Source organism: Podarcis bocagei (assembly GCF_964188305.1).
Source record: "Podarcis bocagei genome assembly, chromosome: 3".
In the NCBI taxonomy this organism is placed as follows: Eukaryota; Metazoa; Chordata; class Lepidosauria; order Squamata; family Lacertidae; genus Podarcis; species Podarcis bocagei.
The window spans coordinates 52,191,011-52,218,743 of record NC_138127.1 but is presented as its reverse complement, the minus strand read 5'-3'; the positions used below and the strand labels follow the sequence as shown (position 1 = coordinate 52,218,743).

General features: G+C 43.7%; 1 protein-coding gene, 1 long non-coding RNA gene and 1 pseudogene across 3 annotated transcripts in view; all 3 read left to right on the top strand.

The window, feature by feature from the left end:
• The window catches only part of LOC308583372, a 444,074-nt gene that overhangs the window by 360,811 nt on the left and 55,530 nt on the right, over positions 1-27,733 (top strand). The window lies entirely within an intron of this gene.
• On the top strand, positions 2,749-3,135 carry LOC308584310 (small ribosomal subunit protein eS25 pseudogene; annotated as a pseudogene). The gene has a single exon. The product of its transcript is annotated as a small ribosomal subunit protein eS25 pseudogene (transcript).
• Positions 14,197-24,686, top strand: LRP11 (LDL receptor related protein 11). The gene is made up of 8 exons (XM_081187252.1): positions 14,197-15,114; positions 17,410-17,567; positions 18,524-18,665; positions 19,144-19,269; positions 19,569-19,772; positions 20,698-20,868; positions 21,226-21,327; positions 23,955-24,686. Exons 1-8 carry the CDS (start codon positions 14,577-14,579, stop codon positions 24,107-24,109), a joined length of 1,596 nt encoding a protein of 531 aa, XP_081043378.1. The 5' UTR covers positions 14,197-14,576; the 3' UTR covers positions 24,110-24,686.

The following is a 27,733-nucleotide window of genomic DNA, read 5'->3' as shown; positions in this document are numbered from 1 at the left end:
TCTGCAGAAAGTCCTTGGTTCGATCTCTGGCATCTCCAGGTGGGAATGTCCCCAGTCTGAAATCCCAGAGAGCCATTGCCAGTCTGTAGATAATACTGAGCTAGATGGATCCATGGTCTGACTTAAAACAAGGCAGATTCCTCTGCTCCTGAGGAAACCAAGCCCAAAGTATGTGCTGGCAACCCAAAATCTCTCATTGCTTGGAGACTGGGGTGCCTGTAGCAGGATCTAAAAGGAAATTGTTGTCTCCTACCTTCATTTTCTTTGGCAGGGCTATATTTGCGCCGGAGTGCCTCCAGATGTTCATATGATTCAGTCCCGTCTACTTTTTGAGAAGTGCTTCAGGGAAGGTCTATCTTCCTTGCCCTTCTCTAATTTTCTGGGATTTTAACCTAGTATCTCTCTTGCTTCATCATCTTTCCTTCTCACTCTCTTCTGTCCTTTTCCTCATGAGAATGAATACTATAAACCCATCGGCAGGGTTTTGTAACTGTTAATTTAATTTTATTATACTGTATTGTCTTCCATGCGTGTGAGAAATAACCATAATAAGTATTCACCAGTTATTTATTATTAATAGCTACTTCTCAGTTACATGCAGTGCAAGAATGGGGCACAAGGCCCCAATTTTATGGCCCTTTGAGATGACAATCCTTTCCCTTTGTTTCAATATCATGAGCAGCCATGGGGATAGGAATAGAAAACAGCAGATCTCTTCTCTGTCACGGATTCTGCCCTGATGGTGTGGTCCAAAGGATACTCCCTGAAAAAGAGGGAGACTTGGCTTCAAATCTTGTTCATAGTAGATGATGTCACTTCTTAGCCTCAATATTTGTCCATGATAAATATTTTCAGTACAGCTCATAACTGGCAAGCATGGTCATCTGCAGTTTTGGAACAACTGTTTTGTACGGCAGAATCCCAGAGGTGAGTCAAGAACCAGGCACACTGAAGAAATCCCACAAGCTCAAAGCAAAAAGCTTCTAATATGATGTGACACATCAGCAGTCAAGAGTGTGGCATTTGTAGCTGTGCTCAGGGTAAATTGTTCTGGTACAATTAGTTGTGTGACATAGTATGCAGCTGTGCTGCACCAATGCATGGTGACCAAGGTCTTTTCCTTTGACTTGGGAGAATGGAATTTCACTTTAACATACATTATTTTTATTAGCCAAGGACACAATTCATATCTTCTGATAAATATATCCCACAATTTGGTGTGGGAGGGTGGTATGTTCAGTATAAAATGGGACCCCTGACCATTAGGTACAGTCGTGGCCGACTCTGGGGTTGTGGAGCTCATCTCGCTTTATTGGCGGAGGGAGCTGGCGTACAGCTTCCAGGTCATGTGGCCAACATGACTAAGCCGCTTCTGGCGAACCAGAGCAGCGCACAGAAAAGCTGTTTACCTTCCCGCCGGAGCAGTACCTATTTATCTACTTGCACTTTGACGTGCTTTCGAACTGCTAGGTTGGCAGGAGCTGGGACTGAACAACAGGAGCTCACCCTGTAATGGGGATTTGAACCGCCTACCTTCTGATCAGCAAGTCCTAGGCTCTGTGGTTTAACCCACAGCGCCACCCGCGTCCCATATTCAGTATACTTTGCTTCAAATTCTGACTTTCTCAGCACAGATCAGGTATCCATTTTTATCCTGGGTGACTTACAGGCAGGGTGGGGGAGAAATTCAATTCGGCTCAATTCAGAGTTTCAGAAGCAACATACAAACTAAAAGGCAGTCAACCTTTGAAACTCACACTTCTTTGAATTTTGCAATGCAGTTCTCCAGCCAAGTAATGCATAAAAAGTATATACTAGGCTAAAAAGCATGCCTATAAATGCATATACTGGTGAGACTAACCTACAAATACACATTATACTGGGAGGAAATTGCTTGCTAAAATATGTATATTAGGGAAAATTTGCACTAAAATCTGAAAAACATTTATGAGGACTTTTTAAAAATGCAAACTGATGTGGAAATATGGAGAACTGAAGACTGAAAAGATGAGAAACTGAGAAAAACAGAACATGATATATTTACCCATCCCTACCTACAGGCTAGTCTGTGGCAGCTTTCAAAGATACAGCTCTACTATATGAAAAAAGTTGCTGGCTGTCAGAAAAGTCAACGGAGTGCTTAAGAACTGCTTTCCCACAGAAGAATGCTCCTTTGTGTAGCACAGTATGTTATGTCCAAAATTGCTTTGTGACAGACACTGAAGTAACAAGTTAAAACACATGCTGATACCAGAGTCTGCTTCCTCTTAGCCTTCCTTAGCTAAACATCAGCTTAGCTTAGGCCTTGGGGCAAGCAGATGTACAGCATTTCTCAAAACCAAGTTTTTACATTCTTGTTGGGTGCTGAAATGTGTGTGTGTGTGTGTGTGTGTGTGTGTGTGTGCCGTTCACCTGGAACTGCTATTCGTTTTATCCCATTTACCTTTTGCCCACAGAGATCTTTTGTTACAAATGCCAAGAAGTTATTCTTTATGATTTGTCTACCTGTATGAAATTCAAAAGACAACTTGCTGTCATCTCCACCCCCAAGTCAGCACCGGTAGCTTCACACTGTAACCACTGCATGGATCGTCTCATTGGTTGGCAAAGAGGCTAATGGCTTGCTGCTTCCCCTCCCCGTCTCCTCCAAGGCTTCCATCTGGCACCAGACCAATGCCTCTCTCTTGTCCTGCCTCAACAGAGACCAGCAAAGCTTTCTGGCCAGAAATCACCTAGGGAGAAGCAGCTATGGTAGCCGCTCCAACAGTACCATGCCTCCAAAGGACGATAAGAAGAAGAAGGACGTGGGCTAGTCAGCCAAGAAGGACAAGGACCCCATCAACAAGTCCGGTGGAAAAGCCAAGAAGAAGAAGTGGTCCAAAGGGAAAGTAAGAGACAAGTTGAACAACCTTGTTTGGTTTGGCAAAGCTACTTACGACAAACTGTGCAAGGAGGTGCCAAACTACAAACTCATCCCACCTGCCGTGGTCCCTGAAAGGCTGCAGATTTGAGGCTCCTTGGCCAAGGAGCTTCTCAGCAAAAGCCGAATCAAACTGGTGTCCAAGCACAGAGCCCAGGTCATCCACACACGAAACACCAAGGGGGGGGGCATCAGCTATGGATGAGGATGTATGAGAGGTTCTTGGGTGGTTTTTAGACTCTGTACATCACGAAAAAAAAAGATTTCCTGAAGGGGGAAAAAACAGACTAGCAAATTTATAAGGCATGGTGAATTATGTTAACCACCTGCAATGTAGGAAAAAACCCACATTTTTGATGCATTCAGACTTGTAGGTTAAGAACCCACAGGTGCCTGTGTGGCAGTTATGACAATGATATATCTCAGCAAATCTGACACATCAGATGTTAAGTCAGGCAAACACAAACTTCCTCCGAGTCACAGGATCCTGCAATGCCCAGCTCTAGTAGTCAAATACCACCACCCCCTCATCAGAGGTAGATAGTTAAATTGTAAAAGACATGAGCCATTCCCAATAAAAATTACTAGGATAAAGTTATTTCAGTCCACTGGCTTGGAATGCAATCCAACAAGCAGGATGGTCTCAGACAGGTGTCCTCTGATCAAGCATAGGGTCCCTCTCCAACAGTGGAGGATCTCTCTGCTGGTCTGTAGTTCTCCTCCCTCTCCATGGTCTCACCTGTTCCCACTTCATTCTCAGCCCCCCGTTGTTACTTTACTTGTCATCCAACTAGAGCATAAAACTCTTAATCTCAGGGTCGTGGGTTTGAGCCCCAAGTTGGGCAAAAGTTTCTTGCATTGCAGGGGGTTGGAGCTTCATGGTCCCTTCCAACTCTATGATTCTATGATCCATCCATTATGCCACAGAATTGCCATGTGAACCCTGAACAATACAAGACACAAGACATTAACACTGTTAAAGTAGAACCTTCTTCTTGCCTGAATAAAGAGAAGAGCCACACTATACTTGCAGTAAAGAAAGAATCAAGGGCTCCAGGAACCCACATGTTCAGCAGCCTGGAGGGGATCGATAGTTTATTTATTAATGTTATTATTAAAAATGTATACTCTGCTCTTCAATGGTCAATCAGTACAGCTCACTAAAGTCATGAGATGCGACTTCTGAAGGAGTTAAATGAGGGCTGTAGAATCCAGAGAGCATTCCTTTTTTAAAAGGTTAGGGTGGAATTCAACATAGCACTAAGTGGGGAATGCACACAGGGAATGAGGTCTGCTTGCACAATGAGACTTTTCCACCCTCTCCTCTCCCTGTGTGGCCCACCTGCACACACCCTAAAACTCTTCTGAGTCCCCCCCCCAACACTCCTAAGCAGATTTAGGGGACACACAGAGGGTGCAGGGGGAGGAGAAGAGGATAATTCATGTTTCATAAGTGAACCAAATTACACACAACAACAACTACTACTACTTAGTTGAATCTCATCCTAAGTCTGTAGTTCTCTGCATGTGCTCAGAGGCACGATAGTACTTTTCCACATTTTTTTTCAGTGTTAAATCCCAACAGTGGTAACAAGTTTCAAGGCTAAACCCTGACTCAAATGAAACTTCACATGTTGACCTTTATGCTTAACAAAGCTCCTTCACTCTGACCAAGTCTTTAGTTATTTCTCCATGGAAGACAATACCTATTATCTCCCATGATTCAATGAATCCCAACTTTCCTTCACCAATCCCTGACAAATAACTCAAGACACAACGTTTCTAATTCCACAGAAAGGACTTCACTCTTCCATTTTGCAAAGAGAACAAATGATGCAGTTTATCACCCAAAGCCTAATCATTTTGTGATATACTGCTCTATCTGAAACGTGTGTGTATTGGTGCATCATACATTATGACTAAGCTGCCTGCAACTGCATATGTACTAAATTGCAGTCCTTGCAACATGGTTCAGTCTATTTCAGCACAGAATGTTGCAACAGCTTGGTGCTAATGTGCATATCCATTTATTGTCTATAAAAAAGACACCAATGTTATCTAGTTATTCCTTGATGGAACATTCCTTCAGTAGGTTTTCTGAGTGATAGGGCAATGGGGAACTAATCAACAAGTTTCACTTAATGACACAGAATAACTCACATACCTTTGCAGTACAACACTCTTAAATACGTACAGGAATATGAAGAAAATCCTGCTGGATCTGGCCAAGTGCCCAACTAGTCCATCATCCTGTTCTTACAGTAGCCAACCGGTACCTACGAGAAGCCCACAAGCAGGACCTGAGTGCAACAGCATTGCCTGAAGTTCACCACCAAACCAGGGAGCCTTCCAGACTCATCAGAGAGGACAATCAGGAGCAATTGCGTCTATGACCTTTCTTTTCTCCCCATTCCATAGCTCAACTAGGGCCTTAGGAGAATCACCAGCTCTAGCAGCAGAACATCCCTCAGAGTCCATAAGTGTCTGGGGTTGACCATTTTAATGGGATCTCTAACCCTGCAGAGGAGGGGACTGGCACATAAGAGCAAACTTTGCCACTGGTACTCTGACCATGGCAATTCGGTGATCACCGCTACTCCCAATTTTCAGACCACCCCTCTCCCAGCCAGAAACAAAGGTCACTGTGTTGGGTACATCAGTGTTACTGGCATTAACTATGGGTGCCTGCCTATGACATAAAAGGACCATGCACTTAGCATTCCATGCCACAAACTGGGCATGCACAGCTCAAATTTCCCAGTAACAAAATATTATAATTGGATAGCTGGGAAAGGAAAGTTTATGGGAACGTTTTTCCACAAAGGCAAGAAGCCAACTCTCTCCCTCCCTCCCTCTCCCTCTCTCTAGTCCCATTGATTTCAATTGGACTTACACATAAATGACTGTTCTGAAATGTGGCCAGAATCAATGCATGAAGTATATAAATCTGCCACTGGAAGTATATCCAGGTAGAAATTTCACCAGAAAAAGCATCTATGGAAAACATAGGGAAACCTTGGAAAGCAAGGCATGATGACTGCATTGGCCACCCTCTCCTTCCATCAACCATGTGGAACAGTGAAGAATGAGAAAAGGTGTGGAATTATCCCAGTCATGTCAATAGTAAAGACCGGCAATGCCAAAACCGTGCAGCTGATCTTCTTTCGCTGAACTTCCTGTACATGCCATTGGGCTGTGAACAGTTTTAGCAAATAAGGCAAGGGTGGGGAACCTATGCCCTTGAAGATGCTGCTGGACCTCAACTCACATCATCCACTGCTGGCATGCCCAATGGTGACAGTTGGCCAGGTGTAGTCCAATAACATCTACTAGATGGACACTGTTTCCTTGCCCTTGAAATCAGGCATGTGAATCAATGCAGAACAGCAGCAACAAATGGTTGAACAATGATGGCAAATATGCACCAAATTTTCTCTGTGAAAAGAACAGAAACATTCATTTTGTGTGCTTTGGTGATGCCATTTCAATGCTAATGAGATAGCGGTAATCTAATTATTTGGCAAGAGTCAGCTGAACAAGAAAGACCACTGTTATTTTGTTTCATGTGGAAATGTAGACGTGTTTTCATGAGATAAGCCCAGAGAAATGCCTTTCCTTCCAAATTATTCTTACTGGAGGAAAAAGTGGCTGTGTGTTGCAATTACGGCTCATTCTCATACATTCAAAGTCACAGATAGAACATAATAGTAAATTTCAAGGGGGGGGGAACCTTGATTTAAAATTAAAACATATAAAGATTTTTCTGGCCACAATTCAGAGAAATGTGACTAACACCACACACAGCTAGCAAAGCTTTAAATGATTACACTATAAAAGAAGGCATATAGACCTCAAATCAGCCCCAAACTTTGGCATATGGGATACTAGATTTGAGGTTTTGCAGCTAACACTGATAAATAGAGAGGACCTAGCAATCATATCCAATGTGCAAGCTGGTTCAGTTGTAGCCATTGAACAAGTGCATATTGTTGTCACTTTCTTTGTTGCAAAACAGTCTGGGTAGTTTTTTTGGGGGGGGGAGTTTGACATGCTAGAGCACCAAATCAACTTTAATTGCACCACCTGGATTTTCAGAGAGAAAATGTATAGGAAGATTCCCTTTGCTGCATTTCAGGTTTATTCATTATTTGTCTCAAATTTTGTTACGGAGTGGGGAAAAAGCTCAAAACAAGCCAATACTCTTGGTTAGAATTGTAAGGGCTGTGGGGAAAGATCACAAAAATCAGACAGAGCAAAGGAAGATTAAAACTTCATGTGAAGAAAGGGAAATGATTATCATAAAGCAACAGATTTCAAGAGGGATAACTTTAAATAAAGGGATCAGAGTCATGTTGGGAAAGAAAGAAGATAACAGAAGATGGATGAGAAAATGTGCTCCCCAGAGGTGTATCCATTCCTAGTGATCACAACCTGTCAGGGATGGAGAATGTGTCTCTCAGAGAGAATGGAAGTACCGGGCTGTCTCGCTTCTGCTTCCCAGGTATTGCAGCCTAGACTTCTGTATTACAGCATGACAGATAAAGTTGTCCTTGCTGGAATCATTGACCCGGACATGGAGGAAACAATGCCCCATGTCATCTCCTCTCTATCCATCTCTCTTCCTCCTTTATTATCTCCTTTCTTCAATATCCCCCCTCCACATTCTTTCCGACTCCTTCCTCACCCTAACTATCATCCCCACAATATTAGGCATTGCAATATCCTGCTATATTTATTGTAGGCCGGAAGAGCCAAAGACCTCAGGAGACAGATCTTCACTTTCAGAAACCAGGGTGTGCTCCAGCAAAATCGGGTCCCAGTCTCCCAGTAACTCTAGAGTTATGGAGAAGACACAGCCATAGCAATAAGGAAGGAGAGTGGTTCCCCATTATTATTTTGTTGTGGGATATGTGTGCTTTGCGTGCCCAGGCGGAGACCCCCAACCCCAAGAGCCACCCAGAAGAAATGAATGACTCATGACAACATGTTATAGGATTAAACTGGCCACAACTTTATTTAAACTTTCAGATGTAGGAAGACCATTGGGCGTGTATCCTACCAGTCCCCAGCCAGGGATCTGGGGCACATCAGGGTAGTCAGGTCTGTCTGGGAAGTGGGCTGGCTCTGGAAGACATTTGTTTACAGAGTGTCCACCCCCATTTCACCACAACGCTGGGGCGTGCACTGACAACCTTTCAACGTATGGTCAGTGACTCCCATCCAACTTAGCCCCTTTAATCAGAACCCTGTAATCACAGCTACGGGGGGGGACGGACATCACCACTTCACCCCCCCCATTTAGGGAAGATAAACTAAAGGATTCCACCCAAGGCCTAAAACTAAAGTTATGGCATCTGCTATGGGGAAGGCGAAACCTGCCAATGCAGGGAAATTCCTTCCTGGTCCCTTAACAGCAACCATCCTAAGGCTGTAGCAGCGCCTGCATACATGTAAAAGAAGTTAACCTGTAATAAAAGAGCATTAAACAAAGGGAGGGGAGGGAAGGTGAAGCTCTGGAGCCGACTGCACGCTATCAGGTAGGATCCACCCCTTTTAACTACGCGAAGAGCTCTGCCTTCCCCTGCCACAGATAGGTTCATTAGAACTGAGGTTTGGCGGGAACCTCAAAGGGCCATGACATGGGGAGGTGGACCAGAAACTTTCTGCCGTTGTCTCAGGGATGGGGTGCTGCGAGCGTCCATGCAAAGGGCGCCCTCCGGTTGATAGGAGAGCGGTCATGACCCCATTTTAGTCATATCTGCATGTGCCAAGTTTGTCTCGCTACCGATCAGTTGTGACCTACTTGTCCTACGGTTCTCGCATTCACTCAGCAGAGGCCACCTTCTCGGCAGGTACTTGCCGTGCTTTGGCATGAGAGGGCCATTCACTGTCCTGGGTGAATTTCTCCCTAAAGCCACAGACAAATTAAAAGATAAACCCTTCAAATAAATTGCTTTTCTTCCATTTGCCATTTGCTTTTTAAAAAAACAAGATTTGAGGGATTTCTCCTGGCACCAGTTCCTCGCTGTACTCATCTGTTACACCACGTGGTGTCTACCAAATGCTGTATAGTCAATTATGCAGTATCTGGGCAGAGAAACAATCTCTGCACTCTCACACACTCTATATAGTAAAATATATCATACAATTGGCTTTTTTTAAAAAAAAGTAGTTGGTGAAGAGAATCTATATGGGGGGTGGACCAGGAATGGAAACACTGCTTCTGCACACTTTTCTCTGATTTAATTCATATTAGGAAGGCTAAAGGGGAGGGAGGGAGGGAGGGAGGGAGGGAGAGAGAGAGAGAGAGAGAGAGAGAGAGAGAGAGAGAGAGAGAATCTGATTGTGTGTGTGCCACTTGCACTCAAGGCCAGAGACAGCCTTAGAAATAATCCAGACTGATATAAAAAAACACTTAACTGACAATATTTTATATAAATGAATGTTTTGCACCTGTGACAGCTTATTGCTATTTGTGAAGCAATTATCTAAATCTGAAGAGGGGGCTTCTGCTATAACTGCTGAAGGTTGGGGAGATGTTGTTTTTGTGTTGATTTATATTCAAATTAGCTTGCAATATTTTGAAGAAAAATTAGGAGGTTTTTCATGCCTGTTATTTTTAAAACCTGAACATAGCTGTACTGTGCAAATGAAAAAAAAAAGATTTAATGGGATTCATCCACTTTGGGGTTCAAACCCCAAAGTGAATGAATCATTCCCCCTAACTTACTACCTACGTGTATAACTGTTCTTAGCATCTCTGAGCTTGCCAGATATCTCTTAAGTCTGAAGCTAATAGTAGTGAATTTTCTTGATTTCAACACCACCCAGAACTAACAAGGGCACACAGGGTTGAAGGGAAGAAGTGGAAACTGAAAGAGGAACAATCCTCTGCTACAAGCTCCTAGGTTTTCCCAGTCCATGCAATTTAGAGCCCTAGATGCTGTTGGACTCCAGTTTAGCCAATAGTGCAGGATGATGGGAGCTGGAGTCCAGCAACATCCAAAGGGCTGCAGGTTCCCCAACCCTGGTTGAGATTCAACCTGACTAATTTATTCTGAGGAGTCTGATTTAGCAAGAAGGGGAAGCAGCAAAGGTTCTGGGGCCTCCATGAGAGACCCAGGTGCCAACACCTTTCCTAACTTGAATCAGATGTTGGATGCAGCAATTTGTAAGCTGAATCCCATCAAGGTGTAGCAAATGTAAAATGGATTAATGAGTGACCCTATACAGACCACTCCTTGCTCAGCTGTACGTTGCCACAGAGCTAATGCACAATCTCCAGATTTGTGCCTGTGTCCAGGCTGAACTACTCTGTGCTTTCTAACACAACATGTCTTGTTTTCTGTATTTGTATCACACTGTCCGTTAATATGTAGGAGAAGAAAGCTACAGTGATTCCTGCATTTGCTCAGGAGCTTATGAGATTAAAGTCACTTATCTAAAAACCCTATAATTTTCCCGTTATACCAAATGGATAGTCTGGCCATAGTATTTAGTAAAAGTGTATGATCTGGATAAGGTAAAGGTAAAGGTACCCCTGCCCGTACGGGCCAGTCTTGCCAGACTCTAGGGTTGTGCGCTCATCTCACTCTATAGGCCGGGAGCCAGCGCTGTCCGCAGACACTTCCGGGTCACATGGCCAGCGTGACAAGCTGCATCTGGCAAGCCAGCGCAGCACACGGAACGCCATTTACCTTCCCGCTGGTAAGCGGTCCCTATTTATCTACTTGCACCCGGGGGTGCTTTCGAACTGCTAGGTTGGCAGGCGCTGGGACCGAACGACAGGAGCGCACCCCGCCGCGGGGATTCGAACCACTGACCATGCAATCGGCAAGTCCTAGGCGCTGAGGTTTTACCCACAGCGCCACCCGCGTCCCTTATGGATACCAAACGATTATTATTTTTTAAAGTTGCATTGGTCTAATCAGGCTAGAACACAGCAATTCTGGTTACATGGTTTTGTTAAACTGAGTTGTCGTGGTTTGTTTCATCGAAAGGGCCTGTATAACTTGTAACTGAACACACACACTTTGATACTATTCTACTGTAGCTCTGAAGTAGAACAACTGATTTAGGTGTGTCAGAATGATGCACAATCTTGCAGGAATTAGCACCAATGAATCTGGAAGTAGCCACAAAATCTCATAAAGACGTCACAAAAAGGGGCGGGGCGGGCTCATGCATGCTCCGCCAACACAAACGGGGGTCTTGAACACAACCCTCACACAAAACAAGGATTGCCTATATTCAACTTCTTATCTGTGTCATAGGAATCTGCCATGTTAGAAAGAATTCCTCCTACAATTTGTATTATAAATCTGAGCACATTCCAGTGATGGAGGTGGAAGTTAGATTATAATAGCAACATTTTTACAGAGTGCTCAAGTCAGCAGCCTAATGAATCATAACCATGATTTTTGAGAATTTCTATACAGATTACATTAACAGCAGTTTCCTCTACATTCTCATTCCCTTTTTACATCCCTCTGAAAAAAACTGAATTTTGAGCTAGACAATGAATAATTTACTTAACCACTGAGCTGATAAGCAATCTGGTTTATGTATATGTTTTATTCATTCTGCAATATCAGTCAACAATTAATACAGAAAGATGGGACAGATATCTTAATAACCCACACCCAAGAAGTCTGTTGTAATAAGTAGTAAGCTGCTGCCACCTTCTGAAGAAAACCTAAAATTACTCTCGTTATAGAAGTCCATCTGATTGTGCATAATTACAGACATATTCACAGTTAGGAACGCTTAGCCCCTTCTCTAACCATTTGTGATGTCACAGTCTCAGATGTGAAAATTCTCAGGCAGCCACCATTGGGAGACTGAGTGAGCCTGGCAGAACTGGGCATTAAGGGGTTTTGGAGTGCTACTTTAGTGAGGAAATGAATTTCCAAGAATTTCCAAATATTATTTTGTTGATCAGATCAAGCTCTACTCTGCCCCTAACTCAGAAATCACTCAGAACGCACACAGTCTGAGTTCTCTCTCTCTCTCTCATACACATACACACAGTCAAAGAAAACTATGTTACAACAACAGCATTGAAAAAAGAATGAGTTCATATCTTAGAGGAACACCATCTTCCATGCAGTGGCTAAGAAGGTACCTAGGAAGGTACCGAGGCTCCCTTGCACCCTTGGGAAGGAGCTGTATCAGCACCTCCAAAGCCAGGAGAGACCATGGAGCAGAAACTCAAAAAGTTTGCTTTTCATTGCCTTTCACTCTCTGCCAATGACCCACCGCAGCCATCAGGGTTGGGTCTGCTCTGCTCCACCTCCCCTCCTCCTCCTCCATTGGTCTATCTGTCTGAGTGCATGGCAGGCTCATAGACACTCCAAGCCAGAGTGGAGAGGAATGATTTTTGCACCCACTGCACCTGCTCCCTCAGTGGGGCCTCACCTGGCCAACCCCTAGGTACACCCCTGCTCCTATGCTTGTCTGAAAGCAAAAGACTGCAGCCCAATAGATGGGTTGCAAGCCTCTTGGGCACTCACATCTTCAAAGCAGAGCAACTTCTATCCCCACTCTGACTTCCATGCATTGAATGCCAAGTCAGGAAAGGATGCTATAGGTGGCAAGGAAAAGGGGATCTTGTTAGTCTACCAATCTACCAAGAGCACTCATTCATAGGTACAGAAAGCATTTACATAGTAAAAGCATCCCAGCATCTAACTATCTGTTATCTTATTTTATTGCAGCCTGTGAACAAACTATTGGATACCAAACCAATAAACACTAGGATGATTCTTCAACATCAACTTCATTGGACTGGTCATGGTGTTCAGATGCCTGATTATATCGTCTTCCAAAGCAACTACTCTATTCCCATCTTAAGAATGGAAAGTGAAATACTGGTGGACAACAAAAGAGGTTTAAAGATGCTCTCAAGTCAAATCTTTAGAAATGTAGTATAAGCACTGATAACTGGGAAATACTGGCCTGTGAGCGCTCCAGTTGGAGAACAACCTTTACCAAAGGTGTCATGGACTTTAAAGAAGCACAAACTCAGGGCTAAAAGGAGAAACAAGCACATTTGGAAAACCCTCACCGTGATCAACTCCCTCCCAAAAACCTATGTCCCCACTGTGGAAGGACATGTGGATCCAGAATTGGCCTCCACAGTCACTTACAGACTCACTGTTAAGACTATGTTCATGGAAGACAATCTTACTTGGCTACGAGTGATTGCTAAAGAAGAAGATCTTCTCTGTGTTCTTCGCTGTTGCTATTGTCAAGTATTGCAAGGGGGAAAGAGCCAGATGGGCATTTGGCTTCTTGATAGATTATTTTGAACTACAGTAAATGGAAGAGATGCATGAAAGGAAAGAAGCACTGATGGCTACCTTCAGAGGTTTATTGCTCTGTATCATTCAGAAATGTTTTAAAATTGCTTGTTTAGTCTAATAAACTTCTATCACATGTATAAATTCAGATGCTGTTTTCCCTCTTCTAAGAGAAGTATGGACTAACTCGGATAAAAGTTTAATTTTTTTTAATGCCAATTCACAAAATTCACATAATTGAGCGTTCCACTACATTATAAAAGGAGTTAAAGTGCAGAGTGAAAGAATAAGGCCATCCATTCCATCAATGCACAGGCCTTTTGGATAGTCAAAATGATTTGTAGAGGATGGACCACTGGCATTTCCATTCTCTTCTTACCTAGGGATCCTGCTTGCAGACTTGAGTCCCATAACTCTAACTATCTCATCCTCAGTTACAAATGACCAAGAGTACAACATAGGGCGAGTATTAAGACAGCTGGCGGTGAATTAATTATAGAGTGAGGAATTTCTTCCTATACTTTAAAGCCAAGGAGGGACAGAGGGGAGCAACTGCCCCCCCATCAAGTAAAACAATAGAAATTCTTAACTAACTGACCAATCACGTTGGTTCTGCCCCCTCTAACAAAGTCCTGCCCCCCTAACAAAAATCCTGGCTACGCCCATGAGCCCATTGATTCCATTTGTCGTAAGAGGTGCTTATAGGTGTTCTGTCCTATGTTTACATTGTGTTCTGTACTACCCTTAGCATTTGTGGATGCAAGGTTGGTTAAACATAAAATTAATAAATCAAATACTGCTTGATGCAGTTTTGGAAGGTTTTTGGAGACTCGGTTTGTTCTCCTTTGGAAGCATGCCAACTTGTTGCGTGCATAAAGCCAGCGATCCATTTGGAACAGGGCAGATTAAGCACCAAAGCGCATGATTCGCGAGCAGCCAATCCCACTTGCCGTTTATACCCGGCCGGCTCTCGCGCATAAGCAGACCCGCACCTCCAAACAATTCCGCCTTCGGACGTGAAACATACGGCGTAGCGGAGAAAGCAGGAGCCGGGATCGACGGCCGCTGGGCGGAGCTTTCCTCGGGTCGCCCTCCGCCTTCCGCGCGCGGGCGGAGGCTCGGAGGAGGCGGCGCCAGAGTGCGCCTCGGAGCTGTCCAGCGCTCGGTGGTGCTGATCGGAGCCGGGCTGTTCCCTCCGCGTCCCCGGCGGGGAGGGGCCACCATGGGGCGCCCTTCGCCGCCGCCTCCTCCGCCGCCTCCTGGGCGCCTCTGGTAGCGGCGGGGCTCTCCGCCTGCCCACCCAGCGTCCCCTCGGCTCTCTCGCTGGCCGGCCTCGCTGCGGCCCTCTCGGAGCCATGGCTGCGCAGGTGCCAGGCCCGACGGGCCTGCCTCTCTTCCTCTCGCTGCTGCTCTTGCCGCTGCCGGGGTGGGCGTCGGGGCAGCTCCGGTCGCCGGCGGCGGCGTCCGGGGTCGAGTCGCTGCTGGAGGAGTTCCGCCGCCAGCTGCTGCAGCAGGAGCCCCCGGGCGGCGGCGGCGGCGGCAACGAGCTGGCGGAGGTGGCAGCAGGCCGCTGCCGCGGGGGCAACGGCGGGCCGTCGGGCTTCTTCTCGGCCAGGCCCGACACCATCATCCGCACCAAGGACTCCATCGCGGCGGGCGCCACCTTCCTCGACTCGCCGGGCTCGGTGGCAGGGCCCAGGCAGTGCCTGGACGCCTGCTGCGCCGAAGCCCGATGCACCCTTGCCGTCGTGCAGCAGCCGCAGCAGTCGCCCGCCGCGCTGCGCTGCTACCTCTTCAACTGCACCTACCGCGGCCGCGCTGTCTGCCTCTTTTCCCCGCAGCGCGGCTACAGCAGCTACGGCCTGGAGCCCAGCAGCCGCCCGTCCGCCCCGGGTAAGAAGGGGCCTTCTGTCCGCGGCAGCCGCCTTGGGGCCTTTTGGGTTTGTTGGTTCAATGGGCACTCTGAGACCGGCACTTGGTTGGGGGCGTGGGGACGAGGCGCTTTGCGGGGGCCCGGGAGGCTCTTGGAAACGGAGCGGTTTAAGGCCTGGAACTGAGCCATGGCTGTTGGTGCTCACCTTAGACTTGTACCAAGAAGGAAATAGCAGTCGCTACAGGGTGGCCTTGTTTACATACTAGAGCTTCTGTCGGCGGCGGAGACGAAGGGGCCGGTTGGGGCGGGGGGCAGAAAGAGGGCAGCTCTTTCTCCTATGGTGACCCCATAGATGGAGTGAGATGAATCTTTGTGCAGTATATATTATGTAGGCACCCACTGTGCTTCAGGCAGACTGAGTGCATCTTTGTGCCATACCCTTTTTCTGCCTGGGCCCCCTTGATTGATTGATTGATTGATTGATTGATTGACTGATTATTTAGTTAGTTAGTTAGTTACCCTTCACCTGCACCCTTCACCTGCAGATCACAGGGCTGTTCACAACATCTCCGTGTCCCTATTACAGGCCTATGTAGTGGTGGGTGGCGAGCAAGGTAGTGGGCTTCTCCATTTTTTATTTCCTTCTCGGCCCAACCTCTTCTCTTGTTCGAAAAGTATACATAAAGCTGACAAAGTGGCAAAAGTGTCGCTCACTTCTCCTCTCCTCTCTCAATTCTGTGGGTGATATCCAACTGAGGGGTAAGCAACATGACATCCTCTGGATGTTGCTGGACTACACCTCCCATCACTCGTGCTGGCTGGGGCTGATGAATCTAACAACATCTGGTGGGCACCACCTTGGCTACCCCTGAACTAAGATATATTTAGAGGAGACCCATTGAAATAAGTGTCCTTGGATTTCACTAGGTCTGCGCCAAGTAGGATTTAGTTCAGTGGTATTCAACTAAGGTTTACTCAGAGTGGAGCTGTTGAAATTAAGGAGCCTACCTTAGCCATATTCATTCATTTCAGTGGGTCTACTCAGAGTAAAACTTAGTTGAATACCACCCAATATATTGTTAAGGTCCTTCATGAACACACAAAGGCATGCATGAATTTCCTTCCTCAACACGTAGCCGCAGCGCTTTTGCATTGGTGTCAAGCAGCTCCCAGTCAAAGACTCTCTGCCCACTCAGGTGAGGATGACACAGTGTCTGTGTCATTGGCGGCAGCCCTTACAGAAGCATGACTCACTTGCTTCTGCGCAAGGCACTTCCATGTAGAAATTAACACATTATCAACACGCCAGTCATGATGTGCAGACACTGGGGATCTGCAGTGAATCACTGCTTTATATGTAGGGACATTGCTCATGCAGAATCTTCAAATGTTAAAATCTTTGTTTGCACAATTTGTCGATTTCTGCACATAGAAATCCTGTGATGAGTGAAGTGGCATGAACACGCATGTCTGGCAGTTCCAAACATGCAAATGCATGCAGCTTTGGGCATTTGGGGAAGGGCACTTTTCTACCTTCATTTTCAGAGCACAAGGAGGTTATTGCAACTCATTTTGCATTACTTACAGAAGATATTTGCTCTCTTACAAGTAAATGAAAGGTTGCAGTTTAAGCATGCTAATGCTGAGAAGACAAAAATGCCTTGATGATGAGCAGAGTGGTTTTTTTCACAAGACTGGTGTGAACCACAGCCAGTTTTCAGACGTAAGAGCCAAGGTCTTTAGGTTCTAGAGAAAAATGTGAGTACTCTCAGGCAAGCTATCTCTTTTCTTTCTTTTTAATTTGGTAAGAAGCAGGGAGAGAAACTTGCCTGGACTGAGAGGTCCATGCCTCTGCTTCTGTTCTTCAACAAGTTTATTGCATTCACTAGCAGAGAGAGCTAGGGAATGGAAAAGAGGAGAAGTGAACAGCTGCAGCAACAACTGCACCTCTACTCAGACTGGCAAGGGACCAGCACCAAGTGACTTCTATGTTTGTCCATTAAAGAGTGAGGATTTTCACCTCTTGGGAGGCTGTGGAAGCAGCTTCCCCAGAGAAAGGGGCATTGAGAGCCCTCAAAAGTTCCATGAAGGCTGCATGAAAACTGAGTAGGATCTCTGTGTGGCCTTCTCAGTCCTCTCCTTCCAGTCCAATGAGTATGCCTGCCTCCCTTCTCTTTCCCATCTCACAGTGCTGTGCCTTCACCATCCAAGTGTGTTTCTGTGAAGGTACTTGTGTGCCAGAAGAGAACTCAAAACTTGCCAGGGATGTGTGCTCTCTTTTCTTTTAGTAACCAGATTGCTTTTCTTTTATTTAGAAGCTGATGAGCCACCTCTCAGCAAGGCAGGGAAAGACATTATGCTTCAGTTGCCCGTTAACTGGGTGATTCTAGATGGCCGAGAAAGTAGAGATGACCATGGAATCATACAGTATGAGTGGAGACTGCTTCAAGGTGCCCCTTCAGTTGATATGAAGGTACCTATAACTTTGTAGTGCAAGTTAATTATTTGCTAAATTTTGTCCTGGTGTTGGAAAAATAACAATGTGAACTTTTCAGAGTGCATTCAGATAAAAGCCAAAATGAAATGTTTTAGAGACTGTAGACTGTTTAGTTGATATTCATTTCTCAAAGCTGGTATTTGTCAGGAAATTGGGTTACTACAATATATACTGTATGTATATACAATATATACTGTATGTATATACTGCAAATATATTAAGAATATGGGCATTTAGCCTTAAATGAACATGCCTTGCAAACATTCCTTCCTCATATTATGCATAAGGAAATGAATATGTGTTTACTATTATCATATATGGAATCCTGCTGTTTGGGTTTATTATTTAGCCCTGCAGTTGGCATGAAATCTGTATGTATATATTGCAAATATATTAAGAATATGGGCATTTAGCCTTAAATGAACATGCCTTGCAAACATTCCTTCCTCATATTATGCATAAGGAAATGAATATGTGTTTACTATTATCATATATGGAATCCTGCTGTTTGGGTTTATTATTTAGCCCTGCAGTTGGCATGAAATCTTCATTAAGAAGGAAGAAGTTGAAATGGGTTGATCACCTTTCTGTTGTTTTTTTTATATTACTCTTAGGATACCACTGCACTTCTTATGGTCAAATATTTATTTTCTGGGCCTGTGCTCTTTGCTACCAAAAGAGCACTGGTCCAATATGCTGAAGCTTTACTACGTTTTTACACTACCACTACTCACTGTTTCCAATTTCAGTCTCTCTCTATATATATATTCTTATCAGCTGCTTGGCAGACTTTCAGGTCTGTGCTTGTGTCAAAGCATGGATGTTGGCTTCATTCGGTAGCATTCTGCGAGCTTCTGACTGTGTTACTATAAAATAGCAAGGGTGTGAGGAGCAGGACTTGGTCAATTAATGCCTTGGTTTCTTTGGGACAGGTACCACAACCCGGAACTCTGAAGCTCTCTCATTTGCAAGAAGGGAAATACATGCTGGAGCTGACCGTGACAGACACAGCTGGCCAAAGAAGCTCAGATAATGTCTCAGTGACCGTACTTCCAGTGGGTCACTCCATGTTAGGTGAGAAAACGGTTGAAATAATATTTTTGCAACCACATGGTATCTGTCAAGCACTGTGAACTGAAGAAGAGAATGAGAAGTCTCATCGCACAAGCAAACTTACACTTGTGCAATGTTGATATTGCCCATAATTATGAAATTGACAGAGCTTACTCTCTAATGATGAGGGGGGAAAGGGTGTGCCATTAAGAGCTATCTTAATGCTTTTGTTTATTACGTATTATGTTGTTGCTGCTATCTTTATCATTATTTCATTTATATGCCACAATGCCAAAGGAGGCTTGTAAGTGGCTTTAGAATTTATTTATTTATTTATTTATTTATTTATTTATTTATTTATTTAACCACTTTTGGTGAAGGGCAGTATAATAATCTCGTAATGTATAGTTTCTGTAACTCCCATTTCAGCATTTCCAGTTTTAAACAACTCAGTTTAGTGGTTCTCTTTTCATGTAACTTGAGAGTTGGTTTGTTACAGAATGTTTTGGGGTATGTTCGCGCTACCAGTTCCTCTGTGATGATGGTTGCTGCATTGATATCACCTATGCCTGTGATGGAGAAGAGCAGTGTCTGGATGGGTCTGATGAAGCTTTTTGTCAGAAATGTGAGTAAACAGCACATTGAGTTTACACGCATCTTTTACTTATGCACCTTCAAATGGACATTCTTCCTCTACAGACTTGCAGAGGAAAAATGTCTGTTGACAGGAGGGGTTTGAATTCAAACCACACCTGCAGATGGAAAATTTCAATGGGGCTTGCTGTCACCAGCAATCTCCTGATCAGCATTGCAAGTGAGCTCCTTTGAAAGTGCACTCTCAGTGTCAGTCATCTGATTATTTGAGTGTTTAAACAACATACACGCACACCCCATAAGACAATGTCTGTGTTTTAATTTATTCAGTTACTTCAGGACAAAAGACAATAACTCACCCAGCCACTAGCTTCATCCAGCAAAACAGCATTGGACAAACTAACGATGTCAACAAGGAACTTGCATTTGAAATCACCCAGAAAACTACTGTAAGCAATCAAGCATCTGGTGCAGACAAGATCAACAAATCATCCTCTCAAGGACCAAAGAAACAAATTACTGGGTTAATGCCAGGTATAATGAATATACCTTAAATATCTCTGACATTAGCACACTGCCACCACAGTGCAAGTTTGATGTCATGTTTTGCAGCATTAGTATAGTTCTCAGTATGCCTCTTCCTAAGCACTTATAACCAATACAGGCAACACTATGTTGCTAAGCACCTGTACTTGCAAGACTAACCTGGGCAAAAATAAAGACCACCCTCCGGTGCAGAATTAAAGCCCATTGATCTCAATTAAATTTGAAAAAATTCTGAGCCTGATCATAGAAACACTGTTTTCCCTCCCACACACATCTCTGATCATGGAGGTATTTATCATTGTGTATGCTATGAGTAAGAAAGTGTTCTCACCCTGGTTAATTCTGATAGCTCTTGGTGTCATGTGCAGATTTAGAGCTGTATTCCGCATTTCTGAATTATCAAACCTCATAGTGTTGCACAAGATTCAGAGTGGCAGGGTCTACGTAGAAAGTCTTCCTTGGCTGGTGTAACATGATACACCTTCATCCTGGACATGGGAAAGATTGTCAAAATGACCCTGAGCCTATACCTCTTAGCATTTTGCTGCATATTCCAACACACATTTCACCCAGCATCTGGCTCTAATAGGTGCCATATGGTCTCCGTAGCTGATTACTTTTGCGTGCCAATTACTCTTTTGCCTTTTCTACTGTGATTCAATTAATAACGTGAGATGGACACAGTTCTAGCCATTGATGTGGAAAGAGCAGAAGTAGTCAGGCATGTTAAAGCAAAAACAAAAGCAATCAGTTTCATAGTTAAGAAACTGAATTGTTATAAAATAGTGACAACCATTAAATCACATACTTAATGCAATAAGTACCAAACTTTAGAAAAGCTAAACCCTGGCTTATTTTTAGATGTTTTAGAAGACATAATGTTTATAGTTTCTTTTTCCTGCTTTAATCGCAGAGCTGTGCTTGGTGCCTCCTGCTGCTGGCCCCTGCAATGGCCATTTCCCTCGCTGGCATTTTGATGCTTTTTCTGGCACTTGCATACATTTCGTCTATGGCGGCTGCAAAGGCAATGAAAACAACTTCCTTCAAGAATCAGACTGCCTTGCTGAATGTGTAAAAGCTCATGGTAATAATCAGTCACCTTTTTTTTTAGAAGCGGGGAATATTGCAGTACAACATAACTGCAAAATCTCTTGTTTTTTTAGCTCAGAATAAGCAAGCCCCTTGAAATCCCAGGAGCTGCTTGAATAATCCTCTTATTAGAAGACAGGAAATATGCAGTGGCAGCCAGGAACAATCCTAATGCATCTGCAGCCTGTTAAGAGATGCCGAAGAGGAGCCCCTATGCTTCTACTCGATGATAGCACTCTATGTGCTGTAGTTACTGAAAAAAACATAGAAGGGAGGGCAGACTGTAAAGCAAATGATTTGTTATGTATATGGAATATGACTTATAGCTCTATATCCTGCTCCATATTTACAGACTCTAAAACCTCAGGGAAAGACACAGATTATAAAAATGAAAATAACATTGTGGTGTTAAAGGGCACTCCCATCGAAAAGAGCCATCCGGTTCCAGAAGCAGGTAATTACAATGCTGTATTTTTAAACTCAGAGAGTTAGGTGTCACTGAATGTTTTAATTCCCATTAATGTGCAGAGTGGGACTGATAGAAACAAAACAAAATGTCTTAACCATACAATCTTAACAACTTGCATCACCCAGTAATCACAAGCTATAGGAATAACATCCCTGCATGATGGTTATCTCCTGGATTGGGTCAGCAAGGGTGGTTTATTCACAGTTGTCCCAATCTGGATCTGGAATACTGACCTGCAGTTGGGGGAAAGCTTCCACTCATTTCAGTACCGTTATTGTCATATGCAGATTTAAGATATTGGGGGGGGGGGGCTGATCCAGATCAGGGCCATAGTTGGGGGAAGGGTTAAAACTCCCCTATCCCCAACAGTGGGATCCTGCTCCAGATCAGACCTTCTATTCCAGCAATGGGGGCAGACTTTGGGAATCTTTTGTAATATGGCACCCTGTGCGAGCCCACAGTTTGGCACCCCCAAATGGATCTTCTCAATTTTGCACCCCCTCGATTTGGCACTCTGTTAGGGGGAACTGTCTACACCACCCTAAATCCAGCACTGCCAGCAATTTGTCTTTTCATAAAACTAGACCACCCCCACCCTGCACAGATATGTAGATAACATAGTGTCTGCTTTGGCCCTCATTGTAAATAATAGATGGGTTTCCTGACCTGTTGGGCTTCTGGTATGCGGTCCTTCTCCCCAAGGACAGAAGGATGTCCTGCAGAAAACTCAGCATGATCATGATCCTGAGATAATATATGGGAGCCAGGTTTATAATATCATCCCTATGACATGTAGGTTAGCACAAAGTATTCTTACTGCAGTTGACAATTGATGGTGTGCACTTCTTTTCTGACAAAGATTTGTTTAAGGAAAAGTCCATCTATACAGTTTCCTAAGGCAGAACAAGCTGGACCTTAAAGAGAAACTTTTTAAATCACAAAAGCAATGGTGGGCTTATTTCCTGGTAATGACCCCTGTGTGAGGGTGCATACGGACTTACATAATTTTTGCACAACCACACTGCAGAAGCATATGAGCTGCATTTTAGACACGCAGTCTTCTCCCTCCTATTGACCTCAGGGAAAACCTGTTCTTCCAGTTTGCAGCAAATGCCAGCTTTGCACAGTTCTCATGGGTACTGTGTCCATGCCAAAGCCTGCAAGCTTATCCAGTATGCAAAAAGCATAAAGCAAGTGTTACTATTATAAGAAAAAAAGGGGCAGATTGATCAGCTAAACATGCAGGATGCTCAGAATGGAGAGGAACACAGGGGGAGATCAGCCTTCAGCTTGGAGGTTGTGTGCCCATATTTTTCAGAGTGAAGGCAAGGAGAGAAAAATCTGCAGCACTGTTTTCCTATTTGCAGGTACAGCTGTTTGCAGCGTTGATAGCCCTAAGCACTAAATTTCATGTGACCACATTTCTTTCCTAGAAGTAGAGGATCCAATTTTCATGATCAGATATAAAGTCAAAATTCTGATGTAACTTGCAGCCATGGCAAATAAAAAAGAAATGTGTTGAAAACTGGCCTAAGCTTTATCTAGGTGCATGCTCAGACAGTAGACAGCATGGGTAGGCAAACTAAGGCCCAGGGGCCAGATCCGGCACAATCACCTTCTAAATCCGGCCCGCAGATGGTCCAGGAATCAGCATGTTTTTACATGAGTAGAATGTGTCCTTTTATTTAAAATGCACCTCTGGGTTATTTGTGGGGCATAGGAATTTGTTCATTCCCCCCCCAAAAAATATAGTCCAGCCCCCCACAAAGTCTGAGGGACAGTGGACCGTCTGCCTGCTGAAAAAGTTTGCTGACCCCTGGTCAACAGCGTCCTGTTTATCAAAGTGACACAGACAACCATCTGGTAATATTGCTACAAACTCTCAATGGCAAGGTTGTTTTAAAACAGTTTCACTAGGCAAAAGTTATGTTTTTGTGCCCAAGGGGAGAAAAGCACCGTTACAATTCATATTAGCTGCCTGGCTCTTCAAAGGCACCTTTCCCTTAACCCCCCCCCCCCCCGGCACTAAGCATCATACCTGCAAGGCACTCTTGCAAAACTTGGAATTGTTTTACTGGAAACCAAGCATCCTCTGTTAACTTTTTAAGAAAATCCTTTTCTAGTAATTGGGACAGCAGCCGGTGTCAAATGTTTTTAAGTGGGTTGACATTAGTGATGAAAGATAATTTGGTTCATTTCACATTTTAATGCAAACCTACGTATTTTGCAGTTCCCAAAGCAACACACAAACCACAAGACAGATGGCTTTTGAAATTCATACTTCTCCAAGTTTTGTGGTGCATCTCTCCAACCCAAAATTATGTATATTAGGGGGAAAGTGTGCAAAACCAAAAATGCTAGTTAGGAAAAATAAGGTACAAAAATATTAGGGGGGAAATCGCTTGGGGGGAAAATGTATATTCAGCAAAACAGCATACAAAAATGTATGTATTAGAAGAAATGTACACTAACATGCTGGTGAATTATTATTATTATTATTATTATTATTATTATTATTATTATTATTATTATTCATTTGGCTTTATATAGCACATTCTTGATTAGTTCCAGTGTTAACATTGTTTAACTGCTCCTTTTTTTCCCTTTCAAAGGTGCTGTCCTCCCTCTGGCTCTTGGGCTGGCCATCACTGCTATGCTGCTGCTCATGGTAGCTTGCAGACTTCGGTTAGTGAGACAGAAACTTAAGAAAGCTCGGCCCCTGATGTCTGAGGAATCCGATTACCTCATAAATGGGATGTATCTCTAAAGCAGGGTTCAGGTGACTTCCCTTTCCTTGAGCTTTCCTCAAAAAAAGTGTGCCTCTTGCATATTACACTTTCCTCTTTTTTTAAAAAAAGTAAAAACTCATGTTTAAAGAGAAAACACAGCAGCCACCTTCTAAAAGATTCTTTCTAACATCAGTGGTAGAGATGTTTGTAGCTGCACCAGCAGACAGACTGGCTTCCCTCTGCCAGAGCTCTAGGACTATCCTGTGCTTGTCAATAAGGCAAATTCCATCTTACTGGGTTGTGTATCGGTTCAGTCCCATGAAAATACTGCCATATCTAAGGTAATGTGGCTGGAGTTAGCTCTGCGATGGATTAAATGCCATGTTCTCCAGGAACTGCCCTCTCCTTGTAATCCATAATACTCACTCAGTTCTTTTTTGCAAAGAAGCATCATGCAGTGTTACAGCACCACTTTGAATATTGGTTTCTGGGTGGCTGATGATCCACATTGCTGCACCACTCCCATGTCCCAAGGGATGGCACAGGAAGAATACAGCAGTCATATAAGATCCTAGACACATCTATTTCCTGTTGTGTCATACATCTGGCCTTAGGTGAGAAATTAGGTGTTGTGTCATGCATCTGGCCTTAGGTGAGAAATTAGATTCCTTTGACATACTGTAAATGATCTTTCTTTAGCTTCCTTTTACAGAAAGGATATTTATTTACTAATTTAAAACCAGTATTTTATTTTAAAATAACATGGCACTATTATCACTTCAAGATTGGTTCAAATAGAAGCATATTTTTCTACTCACCTACTTGCCTGGGGTTGCTTCTTACTTGTCACAGGCATGGGATTATTTACAAGCCACTCTGTTGAAGTGCAGAGTTTCCCAAGGTGAAACATTAGGCTTGGTCTATACAGGCAGCAAAATGAAGTACTTGGATCTTAAAGTGGTATGAGTGGTTTGTATCACTTCAGACAGTGGAAAAGGGAAGAGAGATGTTTTAGTGTTGTTACACAAAAACAAACCTAGCAGCACAAGCAGAAGGACCGTAGGGGAGACTGGCCTCTGCTATGCTATTTTTCTAAACACAGTGAGGATTCCCACCCTTCAAGCAATCTCTTTATCATGGGCAATGAGCAGCATTATCCCCCGCTTTAAACTGAAGATCAAAAAGATGATAGCATCCCCAGCAGTCTGAAGTTGTACACTCTATGCTAATAGCTCAGGACTCTGCCACCTCATTGTGCTACAGATATGGACTAGGCCTTATGTTTAGCAACACATCCCATTGCTGCTATTGATACAACGCTGCCTGCTTTCATGGAGCTTGAAAGATTCTTGCTGATTGGACCCTCACAGCAAAGTTAAAGTTTCAGTAGTTGCATCAATTTTAAAGCTCATCCCGTCGTCTGATGAATTCAATGTATGACTGAATTGTCGGAAGTGTTTGTTATACAGTAAAGTTTGTAGTCTGTGTATCAGCTTTTGTGTGTGAACCCTCCTCTTTATCCATCTGTGCAAAGAAGTTCCCATCCGAGGACCCAGGTACAAATCAATACAGAAAAGGCATGCAATGATTCTGTATGTCTCTCTTATTCTAATGAACTTACAACTTTGAATCCTACCGCAGACCTCCACATTGCCAATGTCCCAACCTGATAATGTAAAGTAAGAGATAATAAACCTATTTTATTCTTAATACCTTGCAAAATACTTGTTTTCCTTTCAGTAACTATGTAAACAAAAATCTATGTTCGCAGGGTTCTGTATTGTTGCAAAACAGTGGAACCATAGAACCAATTCCAGAACCATAGAATTACAGAGTTGGAAGGGACCACACAGGTAATCTAGTCTGTGATAGCTGCACATGCATTCCTTTCACATTTCTGTCCCATCATAATATGAAGTTGTGTCTTAAACAATAAAAGGAGCCAGTGTCAGAGCTGAGAACAGAGGAAAGGTTCTGGAGAAACCGACTAAGGGGAAGAGAGGTAGCCAGGGCTGTTTTTATTCTTAGCATATAATTGATCTCCTGCATTTCATTAGCTCAGCCCCTCACCCAGTTTCTGCTTTATGTGCAAACTGGCCAGACACACAATAGATGGCCTCATCATGCCTAGTTGGGTTCTAAAACCTACTGCCTGGGACTCGGCTTCACTGCTGAACATGTGGTTCTCATAGAACACTTCCACCCAAAACAGTCTCCTCACATAGCAAATTAACATACTGAGAAGCTTAGGCTAGAAACCTTCTCCTTGACAGCCAGTTTGCCAATTACCACTTTGCTAAGAAGCAGGCCTCTGTGGACTTTGAAAGCAGCAGGTCTGCTGCTGTTACCAGCTGCTTTGCATTATTAACTGATTAAAAAGAGAAACAGTTGTGTTAAGGCTATGCCATTAGTTCTCTAACCAATAGTCCCATGTACAAATTACTTGTTTGACACAAAATTATGGTGAATGTTACGTGACTTTTAACAGTAAATTGACAGTACTTTCAGGTATGTGGAGCTAATGTATAATTTTTCACCTGCTTCTCAAGAAAATCATGTGACCCAGGGTGGAAGTGCTGCTGTTAAGGAAAAGCCCCACTACATGCTAATGTAGCTGAACGCTGCTTTGCTTCATCATCTTTGATTGCCTTTCCTTGCTTATCAGTTTAAAGTTACAACCTCATTTTTTTGTCCAAATGCTAAGCTTTACAAATAATTGTTATAATTTTTCACAGGGGCAGGGCTGTAACTAGTGGACTTACTATTGAGTGCTATTACGAATGTGTTTTCCCCTTCTTCGCACTATTTTCACTGCAGATCCATTTTAACAAGAAACGCCTGCTCTATGAGGCTACCAATTCTGTCCCTTCTTAATCTTACAATTATCTACAAAGCTGAAGGCCACAATTCACAGAATCCTTTAAGGGCAGGTACAGAGAATATGGGGCTCTCTTGATTCCATTGGGACTCCAGCTCCCATCAGCCTCAACCAGCCAGTGCTTTCATCAATGGAAAGACCTCTGATTACAGTGGAACTTATTCTCTTCTCCTCCCGGTGTACCTGTTCTGAGGTTTCCCCCACCCGAAACCTCCAGAGCAGATTTGGGAAGAGGGGCACAAGCAGTGGGGAAGGAAGTCCCTGAACTTCTTGCATTTACGGAACTGCTTAACTGGATATCACCCATGTTTCCTCTTTCCTGCTTTAGAATGTGACCCATGGCTGCATTTTGAGTCACTTCACATATCTTTTGGAAGCAAGGTAGGACATTTGTATTCAAGATGGCTTTCGCTGGCCAGGAATACAGCACGATGAAAGTTTAATAATTTAACTGAGGTAATGATTAACCTTATTGCCTGGCCCAAACTGTTAGGCTAAATCTAAATAAATCAGTAAAAATATAGCTGGGGATCATTGGGGTTGGGGGGAGAGAGGAGTTAAATCTACCCTGCCATGCCCATAGCCTCATTCTCATTTACCCAGACATAAAACCTAGCACAGAGTAGCTAGCATTGTACAAGGCAGTCCTTTTCTACTGCTGTGAGCTTATTTCTCCAAACTGTAAGAGGCAGTGCAAAAAAGCACTTTTTGGTTTAAATACTCACCTTAATTTTTCTTTCTTAAAACATTTCCCATTGTTTCAGTGCTTCTCAAGTTCCGTTTG

Coding starts and splice junctions, on each gene's coding strand:
- LRP11 (XM_081187252.1), top strand. CDS start 14,577: ATGGCTGCGCAGGTGCCAGGCCCGACGGGCCTGCCTCTCTTCCTCTCG. Junction 17,568..18,523: donor CCCCTTCAGTTGATATGAAG/GTACCTATAACT, acceptor TCTTTGGGACAG/GTACCACAACCCGGAACTCT. Junction 19,773..20,697: donor AATTACTGGGTTAATGCCAG/GTATAATGAATA, acceptor CTTTAATCGCAG/AGCTGTGCTTGGTGCCTCCT.